Genomic DNA, 15,982 nt, shown 5'->3' with positions numbered 1-15,982 from the left:
AAAACAGGGAAAAAGAAATACTTTCCCTGCCCTGTCTCTGCATAAAAGCATGGGATGTTTCATTTTGTTAAGCTCTGGATAGCCCAGAGCTTAACAACCTCATTTGCTGAAATTCCATTTCACTGCAGTCAGTATTAATAGCTTCTCAATGAATAGATTAGATGCTGCAAGTGACAACAAACCTATTTGAGAGAAATTTAATAGGGAGGTTTATTGAAGTTTATTAACTGAATCCTGTTGGCTATTATAAGAACAGAGTTCGATAAATCTAAACATCAGAGCATTCGTTGAAGGGAACCAGGAAAAATGCTGAATATGCCTCTGGTCCTTCAGCAAATGTGTGATTTCACTTTTCATAATTGCATTAATCGTTTGAATAAACTGCAAGAGAACATGTGGAAGACCAGGATTCTTTAAATACAGGAAAAATCTGTGTGTAATACAGTAAAGGACACTACTGAATGCTGATAAGGACAGTCACGATGATAACTGGAGTTTTGACTCATACAAACCTGCTTTGAATATATTTTCTCTCCCTGGAAGTAAAGCGGAATAAAAAAGTTAATGCTAAGTGAGGTACAGAGCCAGCCAGAACTTACAAACTGAGATCTGCACAGCAAGATTGGTTCAGCAACGTTCAGGTTAAGGAAATGAATTATTTACTATGGTTAGGGTATGGCAGATCTGTTTGTTTGCTTGTTTTATTGTTTTTGTTTGTTTTATTTATTAATATTTTTTTGGTTGGTTGGTTGGTTTTGTTTTTAAATGAGCACTGAGTCAAGGAGTCATCTCTAACCACCTAGTTGGTGTCCAGGATGCAGCAGTCCCCTGTCCTCGCTGGCAGCTCAGGCACTGCAGTACCTCCCGGGGATGTGTCCATTCTCTCTCTGCAGGGTGGTCTGAAGTCAAATATATGAAGTGTGAGAAGCCGAGGTGCTTGATTTATGGTGGCTGTGGACAGAAAGATAAGTTGGCTGCTTTGGGAGGCAGAGCGGGCAGGAGCACAGCGCCCTAGCCTAGCCCTGTGGGATGGAAGTAGCAAGAGCTGCATGGATGGGAAAATGTGAAGTCAGATGAAAGATTAAGGTTGGCCAAAAACACAGCAGTACATGTTTTCATTGTTGTTTCCTTCTTCGGGAAACAATGAAAAAAGACCAAGAAAAATTACATTTGGGGACTCCCGGGTCAGAGGCAATGAAACATTTTGTTACAACTCCGATGTGCTTTTTCAAAGCTATTTATTTCTGTTTCTGCTCTAATGAAAAGATGACATCATAAGAAAAAGTCCAAGTCAGCTTTCATACAAATCACTCTTTGGAAACAACCAAAAAAAAATAATTTTCATTTGGAAAACATGGGTTTTTCTTTGGACATTTTTTAAATGCTCAGTTGATTCACTACTTTGTCAGATTCAATTTGTTAAACACTTTGGTCTCTTTTCTCTGCAAAACTGCACTTCAGGCATGTCTGCTGGGTGTTGGGGAAATCTTCCCTTCCCCAGCGTGTTCCCACCCTGCTGAAATACTCACAGCAAGGCTAGAGCCAATTTTGGCATGGGATTGAAGAGATAGAAAGCCAAGAGTGATATGTGAGGGCGTTGTTATCTTTGTGGACAGATGACCCAGACTAAAGCAGGCAAGCTGAAGCCATTTGCAGCCTGGTTGGGCCATGCTGGATGACGTTATTTTTCAGAAGGTCTGGAGGAGCACTGGGATACATTTCCCTTCCTGCTGAGCAGACCACGCAGATGATTCAAGTTAGCTTAAATGCCTTTGTGTGGCTTTGTCAGCCAGCTGCCCACGAGAAATGGTTTGAATTTTGTTTCCGAATGATACAATCTAGAGCCTGGTGACACATGCTTGTCATCTTTCTTTTCATCCTTTGCTTTTAGCTAGTGTCTAAATTTTACCTATGTTTAACAGGGTGCAGCTTTCTCTTATGGTCATAACACCAAATTCTTGCTCTACTGATGTTAAATACAGGCTCTGGTTGTGGTCCTCTCATCCCACTGAACAAGCAGATGCCCAGGTGAGCCTTTGAGTTTGAAGCCTCATCTTTTTCCCACCCTTAAGGGCCACATGCACACAGCACAAGACAAGTTTGCAAATGGAGTGGATTTCCTTTCAGCAGGGCATTTTTGGCTAGCAGAAGTGAAGGTGTTTCAAGGCAGGTGAGCCGAAGCCAGCCAGCGTAACTAAGCAAATAAGGAGCACGTTTGGTAATTGTGTGCTGGGCTCAGGTGCTTCAGGAGATGGCAGAGGGATCGCTTGTGTAGGGCATGTTACTGCCGAAAGGCTGCAAAGCAAGGGCTGTGTGATTTGCTGGGAGAAGTCAGTGTCATGCCACAGAAGAGGACAAGAGCTGAGGACCCAGCCAGAAGTGAGTAAAGAAAAACAAGCGATGGACAAACGCTGCTTGCTGAGGGTGTTAGGCACACTGCCAGCCTCACGCCAAGGCTCACATCGCGAAGGAGGAGATTCGGGGCAGTCAGTAGGTGCAAGAAGCCCTGATCCTTCTGCCTTTCAGTCATGTGAGACCGTGGCACCCAGGGTCAAATCAGCCTATTTACTTTCTCTCGTATTTAGGGAGAGAGTGCTGCTTTCATCCCAGGCTTTCTTTATCGAGCTTTGCTGGCTGTTGATTACCAAGGCCATTTTCATGCAAACGGGGTCATAGTCTGGTAGCCCACCTGCTTCTTGTGCTCGTGCCTCATCTGCAGACTTAATCCATCCTTTCTAATAGCCCCGCTGGTTGCTATGGCAATGACAAAGTGTTATGAAAAAGGCAGGATGATACTTAAAAGTATGGCTGGTGTTACCTTTTCCTTTCTCCCTCCTGGGAAGGAGAAACCCAATAATGGGGATTTGGTTGTTGTATTATTGTTTTATCTAAAGCTTTAACTACAGGCTCTCTGGAGCCTGAATGCAGTTCTCTCTCAAAGTCCTTTGAGGCAGGGACTGTTGCAGCTTTAAAGCAGCTAAGGAGAAACAAGAGCCCAGATTAATGAACACGAGCTGTATGCCAGTTTCTTTTTAAGATGCCAGAGGTTAAATTTTCACAGAAGGTGAAGTTTGCTGTGGCCAGCTCACCCAGACAGGAACCTGCTGCTGAGTCCTTAGGGCCCAGCCCAGTGCCTAAAAGTATTGAAAGCGAGCAGAAAGTGCTATGGGTGGGTTTGTTTCGGCTTTGCATCAGGAGAATTACTCGGCACTGCCATCACAAATGGCATTTACATCAGTAAATTAAAAAATCTTCGCCCTCAGGAATAAAGAGAGAGGAAGGCAGAAGATACAATAGTTTTGCTTAGTATTTGCATATGGGCTGTTGTGTTATACCAAGCATCCTCTTTTACACACCTGAGAGAGAGAAAATGACTTATTCCGAGTTTTCAGCCTTTGGTGGTGTTTATAGTTGGGACCGCAGATCTGCATTAAACGTTGCCAGAAATGACCTAGTCCAGAAGAGCCAGGTTTGTGTGAATTCAGCTCGTTTCAGAGCCCACTGGACAGCAAAGAACCCCCCTGGTGCCTCCAGGCAAGCCAGGCACTGTGTGCTGACACAGATCTGTCCCTTCTTGTCTCCTGTCACGCGGCACAAGCAGCCCTGGTGCTAAACGCTCTGACCTGCCCGGCTGACACGGGGCAGACCCCATGAGCATCCCTGCCTTTGTTGCAGGAGCCGTGTTCTCGGTGAGATCAGACCAGGAATATATCGAGTGAGCTGCTCTTTCTGGCAGCTGCCATTTGAAGATGCCTCAAGCAAAAGCATCCGAAATCACGTGGCAGGTGTATCTTCCTCTTCCTTATTGAATCTCACAGTGACCACCTTGGGGGTTGGGTTAAATCTCAGATGGGAGGGTTATATCACTTCTGGATGTATGACTGGCATTAGCTCTGGACATTCCCGTTACCTGAACAAAAGCGAGTCCCGTTTCGAATCCTTTATGGCCCAGCTTGTTTAGAAGTGGCCTAAAAGCAGAAACACTTCGATGCAGCTGGTAGGCACACTGTGTAAAGCCAGTGCAAGAAGACAAGCTGTGCCTACAGTCCCTTGCCCCACCTGTACAGGAGATTAATGGATAAAATGCGTTACCTGAAAGAAAGGATTGACTCATCTGACTACGAGTTATATTCAAGGTTGCTTAGTTAAGTGTTCATATAATGTTTTTTTACAGGAGACAGCTTTGTTTCCTTATTTCCAATCCCAACAGTTCATCAGTGTAGCCAAAACCATCAGGTGAGAGACAACAGTATGTTTTCCAGCTGCATGTGTTGAGGAGCCTCCCTGGCATGCAGCCCTCATGCAGTGCTGCCTCCTTACCATGTCCTGCGCTCAAAAGGCCAAGGGACCTGCTAATGCCATGCGCCTCGGGGCGGGAGGGCTGGGGGGGAGCAGAAAAGAGGGGCAGGACAGCGGGCTGCTTTCTCCTGACCTGCAATCGTAGAGCAGCGCCATCCTGGGACGTGGAGCCAGTGTACGAGCACTGCAGGAGGCAACTCTGGAGCTCTGGAGGTCCGTGGGTTTGGCCGGCTTTTGCTTTCTTTAGATACTCTGTTGGTATGAGCTTTCAGAGGGCTTGCTGCTAAGGCAAGGCAAGGCAGAGCAGAAGCCAGGTAATTATTTGCAGAGAAGAGGTTGTGCCCTGAACCTCGCCTGCCTTGCAAAGGCTGCCTCCACGGGGCCACCTCCGCCACCAGAGGAAGCAGGTGGTGGTCTCCCCTGCCCCAAAAGCGACAAAGGCATCGCTGTGAGAGCGGCTGGTTTTGAGGAATTGGCTTTTCGATGGCTTGTTTGGGTTTGGGCCAGCAGATACTGGTGACAGCCAGGTAAGGCTAATAGTTTGACTAGCGGCTGAGCCAGGATGCTGGAAGCTGGGAAGGAATATTTGGAAGGCTTGAGACAGCCCTGGCGTGGCAGCAGGCTGGGGAGAAAGGTGCTGGTCTGTTTTCTGTGCTCCTTCCCTTCCTCTTTGCCCTCTGATAGCCCTGTCCTGGCTAGCTGGAGTCAGCCCATCAAAAACTTGCTTGTTCTTGGGAAGGTTTTGCTCTAATGGTTTAGCCCAAGAGGTAAAAAATAAATGTCCTTGAGTATTCCTGGGAATTGCCCTGGGATGAGGTTTTGTGTCAGCTGCCTCTCCGGATCCCAGAGGAGTCTTAATGGGGCAAGGGCTTAATAGATTTGTGGTCAGCTAAAAGGAGGGGGGAGGCTTTGCTTCGTGGGCTGATGCCTGTGGTGGGAAACACGCTGGGTCTCAGCAGCCACCTGCCGAACCGTGATGACCCTAAAAAGCACAAGTCCAGGGGCTGCAACCACAAGGGACAGACCTCAGCGGGAGGCTGGCTGCTGGCTGTGTGGTCAGAAATGACTGCAAGGAGGGCAGGGAGTGCTGAAAAATAAAATAAAATAAGGTGTTTGCTTGGAAAGAGGAGAGCAAGAGAAGGCACATCTCCATGGTCCACTCTTGCTCCTGATAGAAACACCGGCTGGGGCTGCGGTGCTCTTGCTCCCCACCTGCCAGGAGGTACAGGGAGGCTTTCAGGACCAGGAGCTGAAGTGAAACTTGCCCTCTTAGCAGTGAGAAACTGGTTCGTGGAGCAGAGCTCTCCGATGAGTGCCGAGAGCCTTCCGGAGAGGATGCACTTTCCATCCTTTCTCTTTATTTACGCTATTTTCAATTTAAGATGTGTTTCAAAGGACAAGCAAAAGGGATCCTAACACACAGTGGGAATTAAATGTGCTGTTTTATGTTAATCTTTTTTTTTTTTTTTCTTTTTTCCTTCTTCATTTGGTACTTTTTGGAGAGTTCTCCCCCCCCCCCCCCCATTGTGTAGGCTGCCATCTTCCTGTGTTTATTTGTAGCAAGCATGTGGGCATAGCCTTGCTTACACTCGGAGCAACTGGGGAACCACCATAAATGTAGCTTATCTGCTTTCTGATCCATTTTCTTTTGCATCAGTTTGGATTTGTGCATCGTCAGTAACATCTGTGCTGCTTTAGTGGCCTACAGTTTTTGAGTCTAATTAGCTGGCTGCTTGTAATCAGGACTATTTCAACTGTTGTCATTCTGAATGTTCTTTTTTCCCTTTTTTTTATGCCACATTTGCCTGATTGACCTTTTTTTTGTTGTTGTTTTTTTTCTCTGTCTTTCTATCGGGCTGCTCCAGGAGCCATGGCTAATCATCTTATAACCAATGCTCTGCTTCGTCCTCATGGCACTAACAACCCTTATAATACATTGCTCGGGGAATCGGCGGTCTATAACAACCCTTCTGTCAGCATGTACAACGCACAAGGTGTGCTGGAGTTTCTCTCTAATTTTTCTAGTGAGAATTCCATTTTCTGTGGCTTCTTTTGGCCCATTTCTTTCTTTTATTTTTTCTTCCTTTTTTTTTTTTTTTTTTTCTCCCCACACACACGCTTTGTTTTTTTGGAACTGGGCACAAAAATGATCCCCCCCTTTCCTTTCATTTCAGTGCATTTTTCCATTTTCCTTAGGCTTTTTTTCCATGAGCGATCAAGTTCACTTTGAGAGACACTCATCAGTCCCACTCAAAGCATTCATAGTAGTTTTTATTTTGATTTTTTTTTTCAAATCCCTGTGCTTTTGTATTGTTTTGGTCTTGTGTCTGTGTTTTGTCAGACGTATCCATTCCTCTCTTTGTTGTCAGCACATTTCCTCGTTAAACCATTCATTTCAGAAACAGGAACACCTTTGAAGGTAAGTGAAGCTAAAATGGCCTTTGACACCAAAGCTGCTCGTTCGAAATGGCAGAGAGAAATGCGGTCAGCAGCGCACCGGCGTGTCTGCCAGAGGTTACACGAGTAAAAATGCAAAACAAAGCAAAACCGCCCTTGATCTGTAGGAAAAAAAAATGACAGCTGAAGCGAGGAGTGGAGGTCGGCTCTAACAAGCAGAGCTTAGGCATTGTAGGAAACGTTTTGCCGTTTGCATTAATACGTTTTCTATATGCTATTAGGAAGTAAGAAGAAAGAAAGAATAGAAAAAAGGTGTAGGGGAGACGAGGAGCTCTTGGCATACCCTCCTTGCGGTGATAAAAAGGGAACAGGTAGAGTCAGTGGTACCTAGCTGAGGCTCCTGCTGGGAGATCAGCCTCTTGTCACCTACGTGGAGAGACTCCTCCAGCCGTGGGGACCGCTGGGGTTTGTAGGCAGATGTCCAGGTGCTGCTGTAGGGACAGGCAGGTGTGTTTAACCAAGACCCGAGGGGCAGCTGGGGAGGAAGGAGCTCTGCCAGCTCCTCTCTGTGACGGCTCTGCCACCTCCATTTGATCCAGGGGGGCTTGCTTGAGGGTTGGCCAGATCCTCACAGAGTAACGCTACTTCCAAGCATGTCAGGGGTCCCCTCCCTGTGAAGCTGTCCCATCCCAGTAAAGGATCCCTAAGGAAGGGAGAATAACGATGGTTATCCTGCAAAGAGTAAAATCCCCGTTATGCTGTATAGCAGAGTACTGTTCACAACAGGAATAGATATCAAACTGTATCACTAGGGTATTTTCATTCAAACCACAAGGAAGCACGTGTGTTTGCCCTTTTTGCTGTTCCTAAATTTCCTAAGCCATGCTAACTTTGTGCAATCAATTTGCTTTCACTAATGCTTTTTCTAAAAGGGACTCCTGTTAAGCTTGAAATGCTCTGCGTTATAGGAATTTCTGTGTATCGCCAATGTCAGAACAAGCTTTGATATTCTGTGTGTTTCCTTGCATGATAATGCTGAGATTTGAGGGACTTTCAAAACAGGTTGCAGCAGGTAATGGTGGGTCAACATCTGGCTTAAGACAAGGCCTAATGTGCAAGTCTGGGTGCCTTGAGCGAACAAAAGTGTTTTGAGCAGAAATGTGACAAAAGGGTTTTACGTACATTTTAATAATCTTGTGTTCTTCTAGCTGTTGAGACTGGATTCTGATACAATTGCCTGAGTTAACAACGTATTGTTCCACAAATAGTGTTATTGATTCGGAAGTGCTATTTGGTGCAACACAAGCGGATGGAAAAGAGAGAAACCTGCCTAGCCTCCATCCGTAGGAGATTAAAGAAAGTGGGACCACTACTGATCCCATTTAAGCCGCAGGAGCTTTCCCATTGACTTTACCAGGCAGCAGAATGCAGCCCATTGTGTTCAGGAAGCTGCAAGTTAATTAATGATCAGAGAAAGCGGTACGGCTATTGCTTTGCAAACTGGTTGTTGTCCTGGGACCAAGCATGCCATTAGAAAGTGTGAATATTAGGAGATCCCGCAGGGGAAACGAAGGTTAGCAAAAGCAGTTTGGGCTCTTTGGGATTAAAAACCCTGCAGCCTCTGCTGGGACTGGTGTGCAGTGAGGGCTCGCTAGCTCACGTCACTCTACTAACTCATCCCATGTCACCAAGGCTATGATTTTTTTGCACCTTCATCTGCCACTTCTGGTGCTGCCCATGGACAGAGGCAGGACACTATAGAGAGGGTAAACCTGGGGTCTTACCTCTTCTGTCCATGCCTCCCCCTCCCCAGTTACAGGCATTAAAATACCCTCTCTGTTCAAGCCGAAGCTGCCACATCTGTGTTAGAGTCTCAGCAGGAGCATTGAAAAGAGGCTGGGGATGAGAACCCAAAAGGCCAAAGCCTGTTTACTGGTGGCAAAAGCAATTCCTTCAGTGGGACAGAGCGTAGAAGAAGGAGGAGGTGGTAGGTGAGGAGCCTGGCACCCCGCAGCACGTGCACAGCGCCTGCTGCCATTTGCAGCTGATGGATGTACGCTCGCTCGGTCTCTTGGATGCCTAAGTGTCTCAGAATGGCCTAACCGCTTCCAGGAGTGATAATTTTAAGAGAAGAAGGAAATCACGTAACGAGCTCTGCTTAAATCACAGCGTGCCACAGACCAGTGCAAAGAGGGAAGCTGACAGTTAAACAATGGCTCTTCATCTTCATCTCTGGCTCTCTCTTTTTTTTTTTTTTTTTAATCCTTCCTTCTCGATAGCTTCATTTAGAGATGCCATTATTCGATCTACTATTTCTCTCACCTTTGTTTGCAAAGTCCATGTAGCTTTCCATGCGTTTTGGTTATAAAAGAACCGAGGAAAAAAAAAAAAAAAAAAATAGCTTCCTTGCAAAAGTGTGTAACGTGCCAGCAGCCCCATGATGAGCAAAGTCGTACTCTTACAAAGCACTGTTGCAAAGGATGGACAGCAAAACATTTTAGCAAGGAAATGGATTTCAGTTTCAACTGCCAGGGGTTATTATAACTAACAGTAAGTAAAGCCATTCGTTTTAAGACTTTGGAAATGACACTGACAGTGCCTGTCTTTTCAAGCATGACTGTTGCGAGCTTTAGACTTTTCTTAAAATTTCCAGGGATTATTTCTTGATTTGTGTTGCACGCTGGACATTTATAATGGCATTGGAAAAAAAGTTTTAAATGTGATTATTTTTTTTAATGAAATGTAGCCTATTGATATTGCGCGTAAAATAATTTTCTGTCTAAAATGTCAATATTTTTAACCTGAAATAAACCATGTAACAAATTCATGTATTCTGGGCAGTGAAAATTATTTCCGTTAACTCTCTTCTGCATATCATCAACTTGCTTTTTACTCATGTTTCTCCTACTGTCGCTGTAAGCTTACTTGTTGTTTTTTCTTTCCTTTTCTTCATGCTGTCGTTTAGAGCCCTACAGAGAGACAAGTATGGGAGTAAAGCTAAACATTGCATATCAAATGTAATTTTTTTTAGTTCACTTTTATTGCATCACATATAGATGATGTAGTTAATAAAGGAAATTCATCTCACAGTTTTGAAATTGGAAGAATCTAAAGCTTATGAATATACATGTGTATATGTACGTGTGTGCGTGTGTATGTGTGTGGGTATATATATGTATGTGCACATACATATATATAAAGAGAGATAAGATTAGATGGTGCCTTCTTTGTTTATTTCCCGTTTTTGTGGTATCATTTACCCAGCCTAGTTTTTCATTTAGCCGTGCGTACGATTCCTTTGAACTTCACCTTTTAATTTGCAAGGTCGTGGCATTTTTATACGGCGTGTTTCATTCCCCACCCCGCTCTGTTTTCACGTGCAATGCCTCCGTTTTATTTCCCCGCTGACCCCCCCGGCCTCCAGCTCTATGCATTGGCAGCAGAAGCGGCACTCGGTGCCTCAATGCATACAGTGCCCAGCCATCAGACGATCACTGTTCGCATCGCATACAGGCCTCCCCTAAAACGCTCACCCCTCATCTCTCCCTAAACATCATGGCTCGTTGGGGGAGCTTCCAACATGAAAATAAGTGGCTTTGCTCTATGTCTGTGATGGCTAGCTAACTTTTTTTTTTGCATAGTTCCCTTGTTTTCTGGAAACACGGGACACAGCAGCACGCTCTAAGCTTCAGAAACCTAAACTCGGTCACATTTGGGGCATTTCACTCAAAAGAGAACAAAATCATGCAGTAGCATTTTCCAGCCGTTGACATACACAACTACTACATCGCAGATATAGACTAAACCCTGTATTTTCAGAAGGTACCCATGCCATGTACCAAGCATGGCGTGAGCAACCATTAACCCTAAATTGTTGGCTAAAGGCTCCTCTAATCAGCCGCTGCTTGCTGGGAGTTGCTTGTGATTTTCTTGGCAACGCCCGAAACCCTTAGCTGAAAGGTAGATACACGATTTCATGCACTCCTCGCTCTGGGAATGCCAATAATCCAAAAAAAGAAAGCAGGGCAGCTTAAACTGCCAGTGGCCCGAGTTTCTCCTCCCTTGCCCACTCGTCCCACGTTGCTTTCAAAGCATTTCTCCGCCATCCCCCGCAGCGTGAGGGAGGCAGGAGTCAAGCCCAGACTTCTGCTGGCAGCGTTGACGCAGGCAGTTAGTGGGACAGAAGTGACCAGGCCCATTTGTTGCTAAAATCCAAAGGTCTCATCTGTGGCTGTCTGTGCATTAAACGCTCCTCATGCAAGCCAGGCAGCTGAATTTCACTGGGCTGCATTGTCCGACACAGCAGGCAAGGCAGGAAGGTAGCGAGCCAGGCCTAGGGGCATCCCCAAGACCCTGTCGCTCTGTGCAGGTCCCCCCGAGCCTGCCGTACCATGGCAGCGATGGTAGTTTATCTTCATTAAGCCCTCTGCTTTCACTGGGAAAGTAAAATAGAAGCTACTTCTAAAGGCTCTGCGAGAGCCGGCAGCAGCTGTCTGCAGCACTGATTACATTAGCAATGCCACCTGCCCAGCATCAACTAAGTTATTTTGGCCACGGCCGTGGAGCAGGAGAGGTAGGGCATTTAGCCTTATTCCCAAAAAGCTTCAGACAGGAAGCGCTCCGCGCCCCTGTCTTGCATGTCTGCACAAGCTAATCACCAAATCTTGCCTTTAGGGCCTATGCCTTTCCTCTGACGTGGAGAGAGGATTTATTTTTCACCTTCAAAGCAAGTAAGGATGCAGTCCTAAGTGAAATCTGGGTAATGATTAGCCTTGTGCTGTGAATACATTTCCTCAGCTGGAGTGAATTGCCACAGAGCGTGGAGCAAGGGCTGTTTGGGCCAGCTCAGGCTCACATATCCCTCAGCCCCCCCGAGACATTCAGAGCAAAGCCCCGAGCCTCTGGCAGCAGCCGCGCACCATAGCCACGTAGGAGATGCTGGTGAGGAGAGCTTATTCCTTCCCACCAGCTCTTGCTGCATCAAGTTAAAACTCTTGGCAGCACTTTTCCAATTTTCGGTGGCCAGACCTTAAGTCGGCGAGGCGGAGCCGTGCCCTCTCGTTTTGGCCGAGGCGCTTCTCGCTGCTGAGCCCGGCCCGCCAGGTGCCTTCCCCCAGCAGCGTGGCAGCCTAGGAAAGGGGGTTTTGAGTGTGCACATCCCGCGTGAGTGTCCTCCTGTTTGTACAAGTCACCCTCTCTTGTGTAATGTTTTTCAGAGGGGCTTCTGAACAATGCCAGGGATACAAGTGTCACGGATACTCTACCACTGAATGGTAATCACGGCAACAGCTACAGCATCGCCAGCGGCGAGTACCTCAGCAACTGCGTGCAAATCCTTGACCGCGGGTACAACCACACCGAGAACGCCCTCGAGAAAAAGATCCTGAAGGAACTCACCTCCAACTACATCCCTTCCTACCTGAACAACCACGAGCGCTCCAGCGAGCAGAGCCGCAACCTGATGAACAAACTCGTCAACAGCGTGGGCGGCGGGAGCGAGGACGACGCCATCGTGCTGGACGACGCCACCTCCTTCACCCACGAGGAGAGCCTGGGCCTGGAGCTCATCCACGAGGAGTCGGACGCCCCGCTGCTGCCCCCCCGGGTGTACTCGGCAGACAACCACCAGCCCCACCTCTACAGCCGGCGGCGCATCCCGCAAGACAACAGCGAGAGCTTTTTCCCTTTGCTGACCAACGAGCACACGGACGACCTCCAGTCGCCCAACAGGGATTCTCTCTACACCAGCATGCCCACGCTGGCTGGCATGCCCATGACAGAGAGCGTCACCGCCAGCACCCAGACCGACCCCCCGCCAGCCAAAAGCGGTGATGCCGACGATGTTTACTACAAAAGCATGCCCAACCTAGGCTCCAGAAACCACGTCCATCAGCTACACACGTACTACCAGCTAGGTCGAGGCAGCAGCGACGGTTTTATAGTCCCGCCAAACAAAGAGGGAACTCCCCCGGACGGCAATGCAAAAGGACCCGCTCACTTGGTCACTAGTCTATAGAAGATTAAGCAAAAATTAAGCAAACAGACAACAAACAGCCCCTCCGTAACACTCGGTTTACTGTTCTGAGTTAATACAAGCAGTGGTAATATTGTGTGTACTCCTAAATCTTCATGCTGTTCTAAACAAAATGAAACTCTTGGACTTTTTTTACTGGAATTTTTAGGCCAGCCCGGAAAAAAACAAAAAACAAACAAAAAAAAAAAACAAACAGGAACTGCTGCCGCCCCTCTTCCTCCCCATCCTTCCTCCCTTCAGACAGACTTCATTATGTTAATGAAAGAGATAGGACAGATAACGGCACACTTCGTGGCCTTCTCAAGTTATGCTGTGTTTGTTTAAACAATCCTTGATGCTGTGTTGCTCTTAATACCGAAGACCCGGTTTAAGAAAAAAAAAAAAAAAAAGGCAAAGAAAAAAAAAAAAAAGGCCAAAAATGTGCATTTGAAACTAGTAGAGATGACGCATCTAGGTGGGAGTGCTGCACAAAACAAACGAGCTAGCAAAGCTGTTTATTACAAATCCAGATCACGTAATGGGTTTTGGTCACTCACAGCTGGGTTTGACCGCAGCACCCTTTGCTGCCGGAGCAAACCAAACAAAAATTAAATGAGACGGAAGGGAATCCTAGAATTATATGCTAAACGCATATTTTACGTTTTGCTGTATTAACTGATGATAAAAAACTAATGGCAGAAAAAAAAAGAGAATCGAACAATTTCTATGTAATGTACAGATACTAGCATTGCACATATAGTCTGCTTTCTGTTCCTCCAGAACTTGCGTCCCTGTTAATGTAGTGGAAAAAAAAAAATAAGAACTTTTCTGTTGTGCTGGTCTTGTAAGTTTGTCTACCAGTAGGAGCAAGGTTTTTCATAACTCCTATTTTTCTTTTCTTTCCTTTTGCCTCTTCCCCTGCCCCTCCCATCCCGGTAAAAAGTCTCACTGGGCAAAAAAATAAAAAATAAAAAAAATACAAACACCACTTTCTAAGGACCATTTTTAGTAACGCGATAACAGTTTCTTTCCAGCCAAGGGAGTCTTTTATTTCCTTGCTGTGTCTTTCTCTTCGGCCGGCGTATTGCCGGCAGACCTTTTGCAGAATAGAGCAGGGCAAACTTGATGTTTACAGTGCACAACTGATCGTAACAATAATCCTGCGAAGCGTCTTTGGCAAGCAGCCCCTCACCCAGGCCATAGGCTCGCATCGAGAAGCCAAGAGGTTTTTGTAGTCGTAGCGGGGCTTCTGCATGAGACGGCGACTTCCCCGTAGGAGCTGAAGGGCCTTCACGGCTCTGCCCGGCCCCCAGTTTAGGCACTTGTACTGCAGTGGTTACGAAGAAAACTGATGGATGCGTAGTGATCTAAAAAGTACTTTTTGCAGTGATTTTTAAAGAAAAAGAAGTCTTCTGTTCGTTACTTCGCCTAACAGGAAAGTTATTTATTTGACAGGATTTTAAGTAACATAGGCTTTCCAGAGGTAAATTAGCAGCACGGAGAATAATTTCTTTTTTTTTTTTTTTCTTTCCGCTTTTTTTTTTTTTTTTTTTTTTTAATTTATGATCATTTTGTACGGTCTCAGCAGTTGAATGACCTCATTACTAATATTTGTTGTAAAAGTGAAGCTTGTTTGCCAACCAATAAACAACTGATCACAATTTAGAAGACACTGTATGTATGTACTGTACGGTTAATCGCTCCTCTCTGCTGTTCCTCCCTCTGCTGCTGTCTCCAGTACGTTTCCTCTCCTGTAAGGCATGGGTGAGCAATGCCAAAGAAGGGAAGCTGAGCTGAGCAATTTAAGCACAAGTGTTACGCGGCTGCGGCTGACGAGAGACATCAGGCTAGCGAGACTTGTTTAGGGGCGAGAACAAAGCTGGTCCACGTTTCTCGCAGGTTATTCCAGGTCTGTTTTGTGCCTACTGTATATACCAGACGGTGACGTGCAGATGATTCGAGTGTAGTATTTCATGTGTCGTACTTTTTTAATCATTGTAATTTCCTTTTTCTTTTTTTTTCTTTTTTTTTTTTTTTAATTTTTAATTTTTTAATTTTGATTCTTCTGAGATTAAAAACTGCTGGTAGCATGTCAAAGAGTAAAACAAGTCCCCGTTAGGCCTCCTCAGTCTTTGTTTGCTGTCTCTTTATTTTCTTGCTCCGGGCGTTCCCCACAGAAGGCGCCATCGCCACCGCCAGCCACGTTGCCCTAGAGACCCCGTCAGCCTTCCCATCCCACGGCCAAGGGCCCAGCCTGCCTTCGTATCCCCCAGGAGCAATCAGGTCTGTGCAAGGGTCTGTTTGGGGCCGCCTGAGGTGTTCCTGCAGCCAGCTGCTCACGCCAAAATGCCACGGGGAGGCAATGAGGTCTATTCCTGACCAAGCTGTGCCTCCCGGCGGGGTCTAGATTTCGGCGTTTCGCATCCTGACCTTGGGAATCCCCTGGTGTCGTAGCGTAAGGGTTGTCGGCCAGCCAGGTTGTGCCTCCCCGTTCGGTTTTACTTTTCGTGCCAGCAGGGACTGAGCTGGGAGGCGCGTGGCAGAGCCGTGCGTGCCATGCGAAGCGAGCGGTGCGGACCCTGTGGCCGTGCCCACCTGAGGCTGCAAAGCCTCGAAACACCCGACACACTTCGGAGTATTTCAGAGAAAGTTAAAAGGGCCCATTAGTATCGGTCTCTTCTGCCCGCTAGTATGAGTCTCCAAAAATCAGGTTTCCAGGTGGGATTTATGTCACACAGAGGGGGAGCTCCACTGTAGCAAATATTGCCACGATAAAATGGGAGGGGGGTGATCGGTGCAGAGTGGCTGAAACTATGCACGAACAAACCAGTGATGGATTTGCTATGGGGTGACTTGTGTCCTACCGAATATCTTTGTCATTCTTTGGTTCTCCTCCCACGTGTTTTTGATTTATGGCTGAACAGGCTTTTTTCCCCCCTTTTCCATCCCTTCTCTCTTCAGCGTCTCCCCTCCGGCCTCCTTGCCTATTAGCGCTTTGATTGCAAAAACTGCTGCTTATTTTCAAGCTGATTATTTCCGTCCCCAGGCTGATCTGGCACCACAGGGTTCGCTGTTGGTGCTTCTTATAGATTTGGTAACAGCTGAATCGCAAAGCAGGGGAAATAGACATCATTAATTACATTAAGCCAAAAATGTTTTAAAACTGTCGTTTGGTTCGGGGAGGGCAGGGAGCAGGATGGGGGGTATTTTCATCATTTTTTTCCCTGTCAAAGCAGTCTCTTGTCATGTTAGATAGTTGATTATGGGCATGGT

The 15,982-nt window shown here is 46.5% G+C and overlaps 1 protein-coding gene across 6 annotated transcripts in view; it reads left to right on the top strand.

Moving 5' to 3' along the window:
• Positions 1–12,923, top strand: part of ADGRL3 (adhesion G protein-coupled receptor L3) — a 512,834-nt gene extending 499,911 nt beyond the window's left edge. For 4 of the 6 annotated variants that reach the window (XM_068681641.1, XM_068681639.1, XM_068681640.1 and 1 more), the window contains one exon: positions 11,913–12,923. In XM_068681641.1, the coding sequence (XP_068537742.1) occupies positions 11,913–12,712 (800 nt within the window). In that variant the 3' untranslated portion in view covers positions 12,713–12,923. Of the gene's footprint in view, positions 1–6,164; positions 6,294–9,661; positions 9,680–11,912 lie in introns of all 6 variants that reach the window. The other 2 variants (XM_068681635.1, XM_068681637.1) reach the window with 1 other exon arrangement.
• Positions 12,924–15,982: the final 3,059 nt, after the last annotated feature.

Source organism: Anas acuta, chromosome 4, assembly GCF_963932015.1.
Source record: "Anas acuta chromosome 4, bAnaAcu1.1, whole genome shotgun sequence".
Classification (NCBI taxonomy): Eukaryota; Metazoa; Chordata; class Aves; order Anseriformes; family Anatidae; genus Anas; species Anas acuta.
Note: the sequence above shows the minus strand (reverse complement) of the source record. Positions and strands in the feature narration are given on the sequence as shown.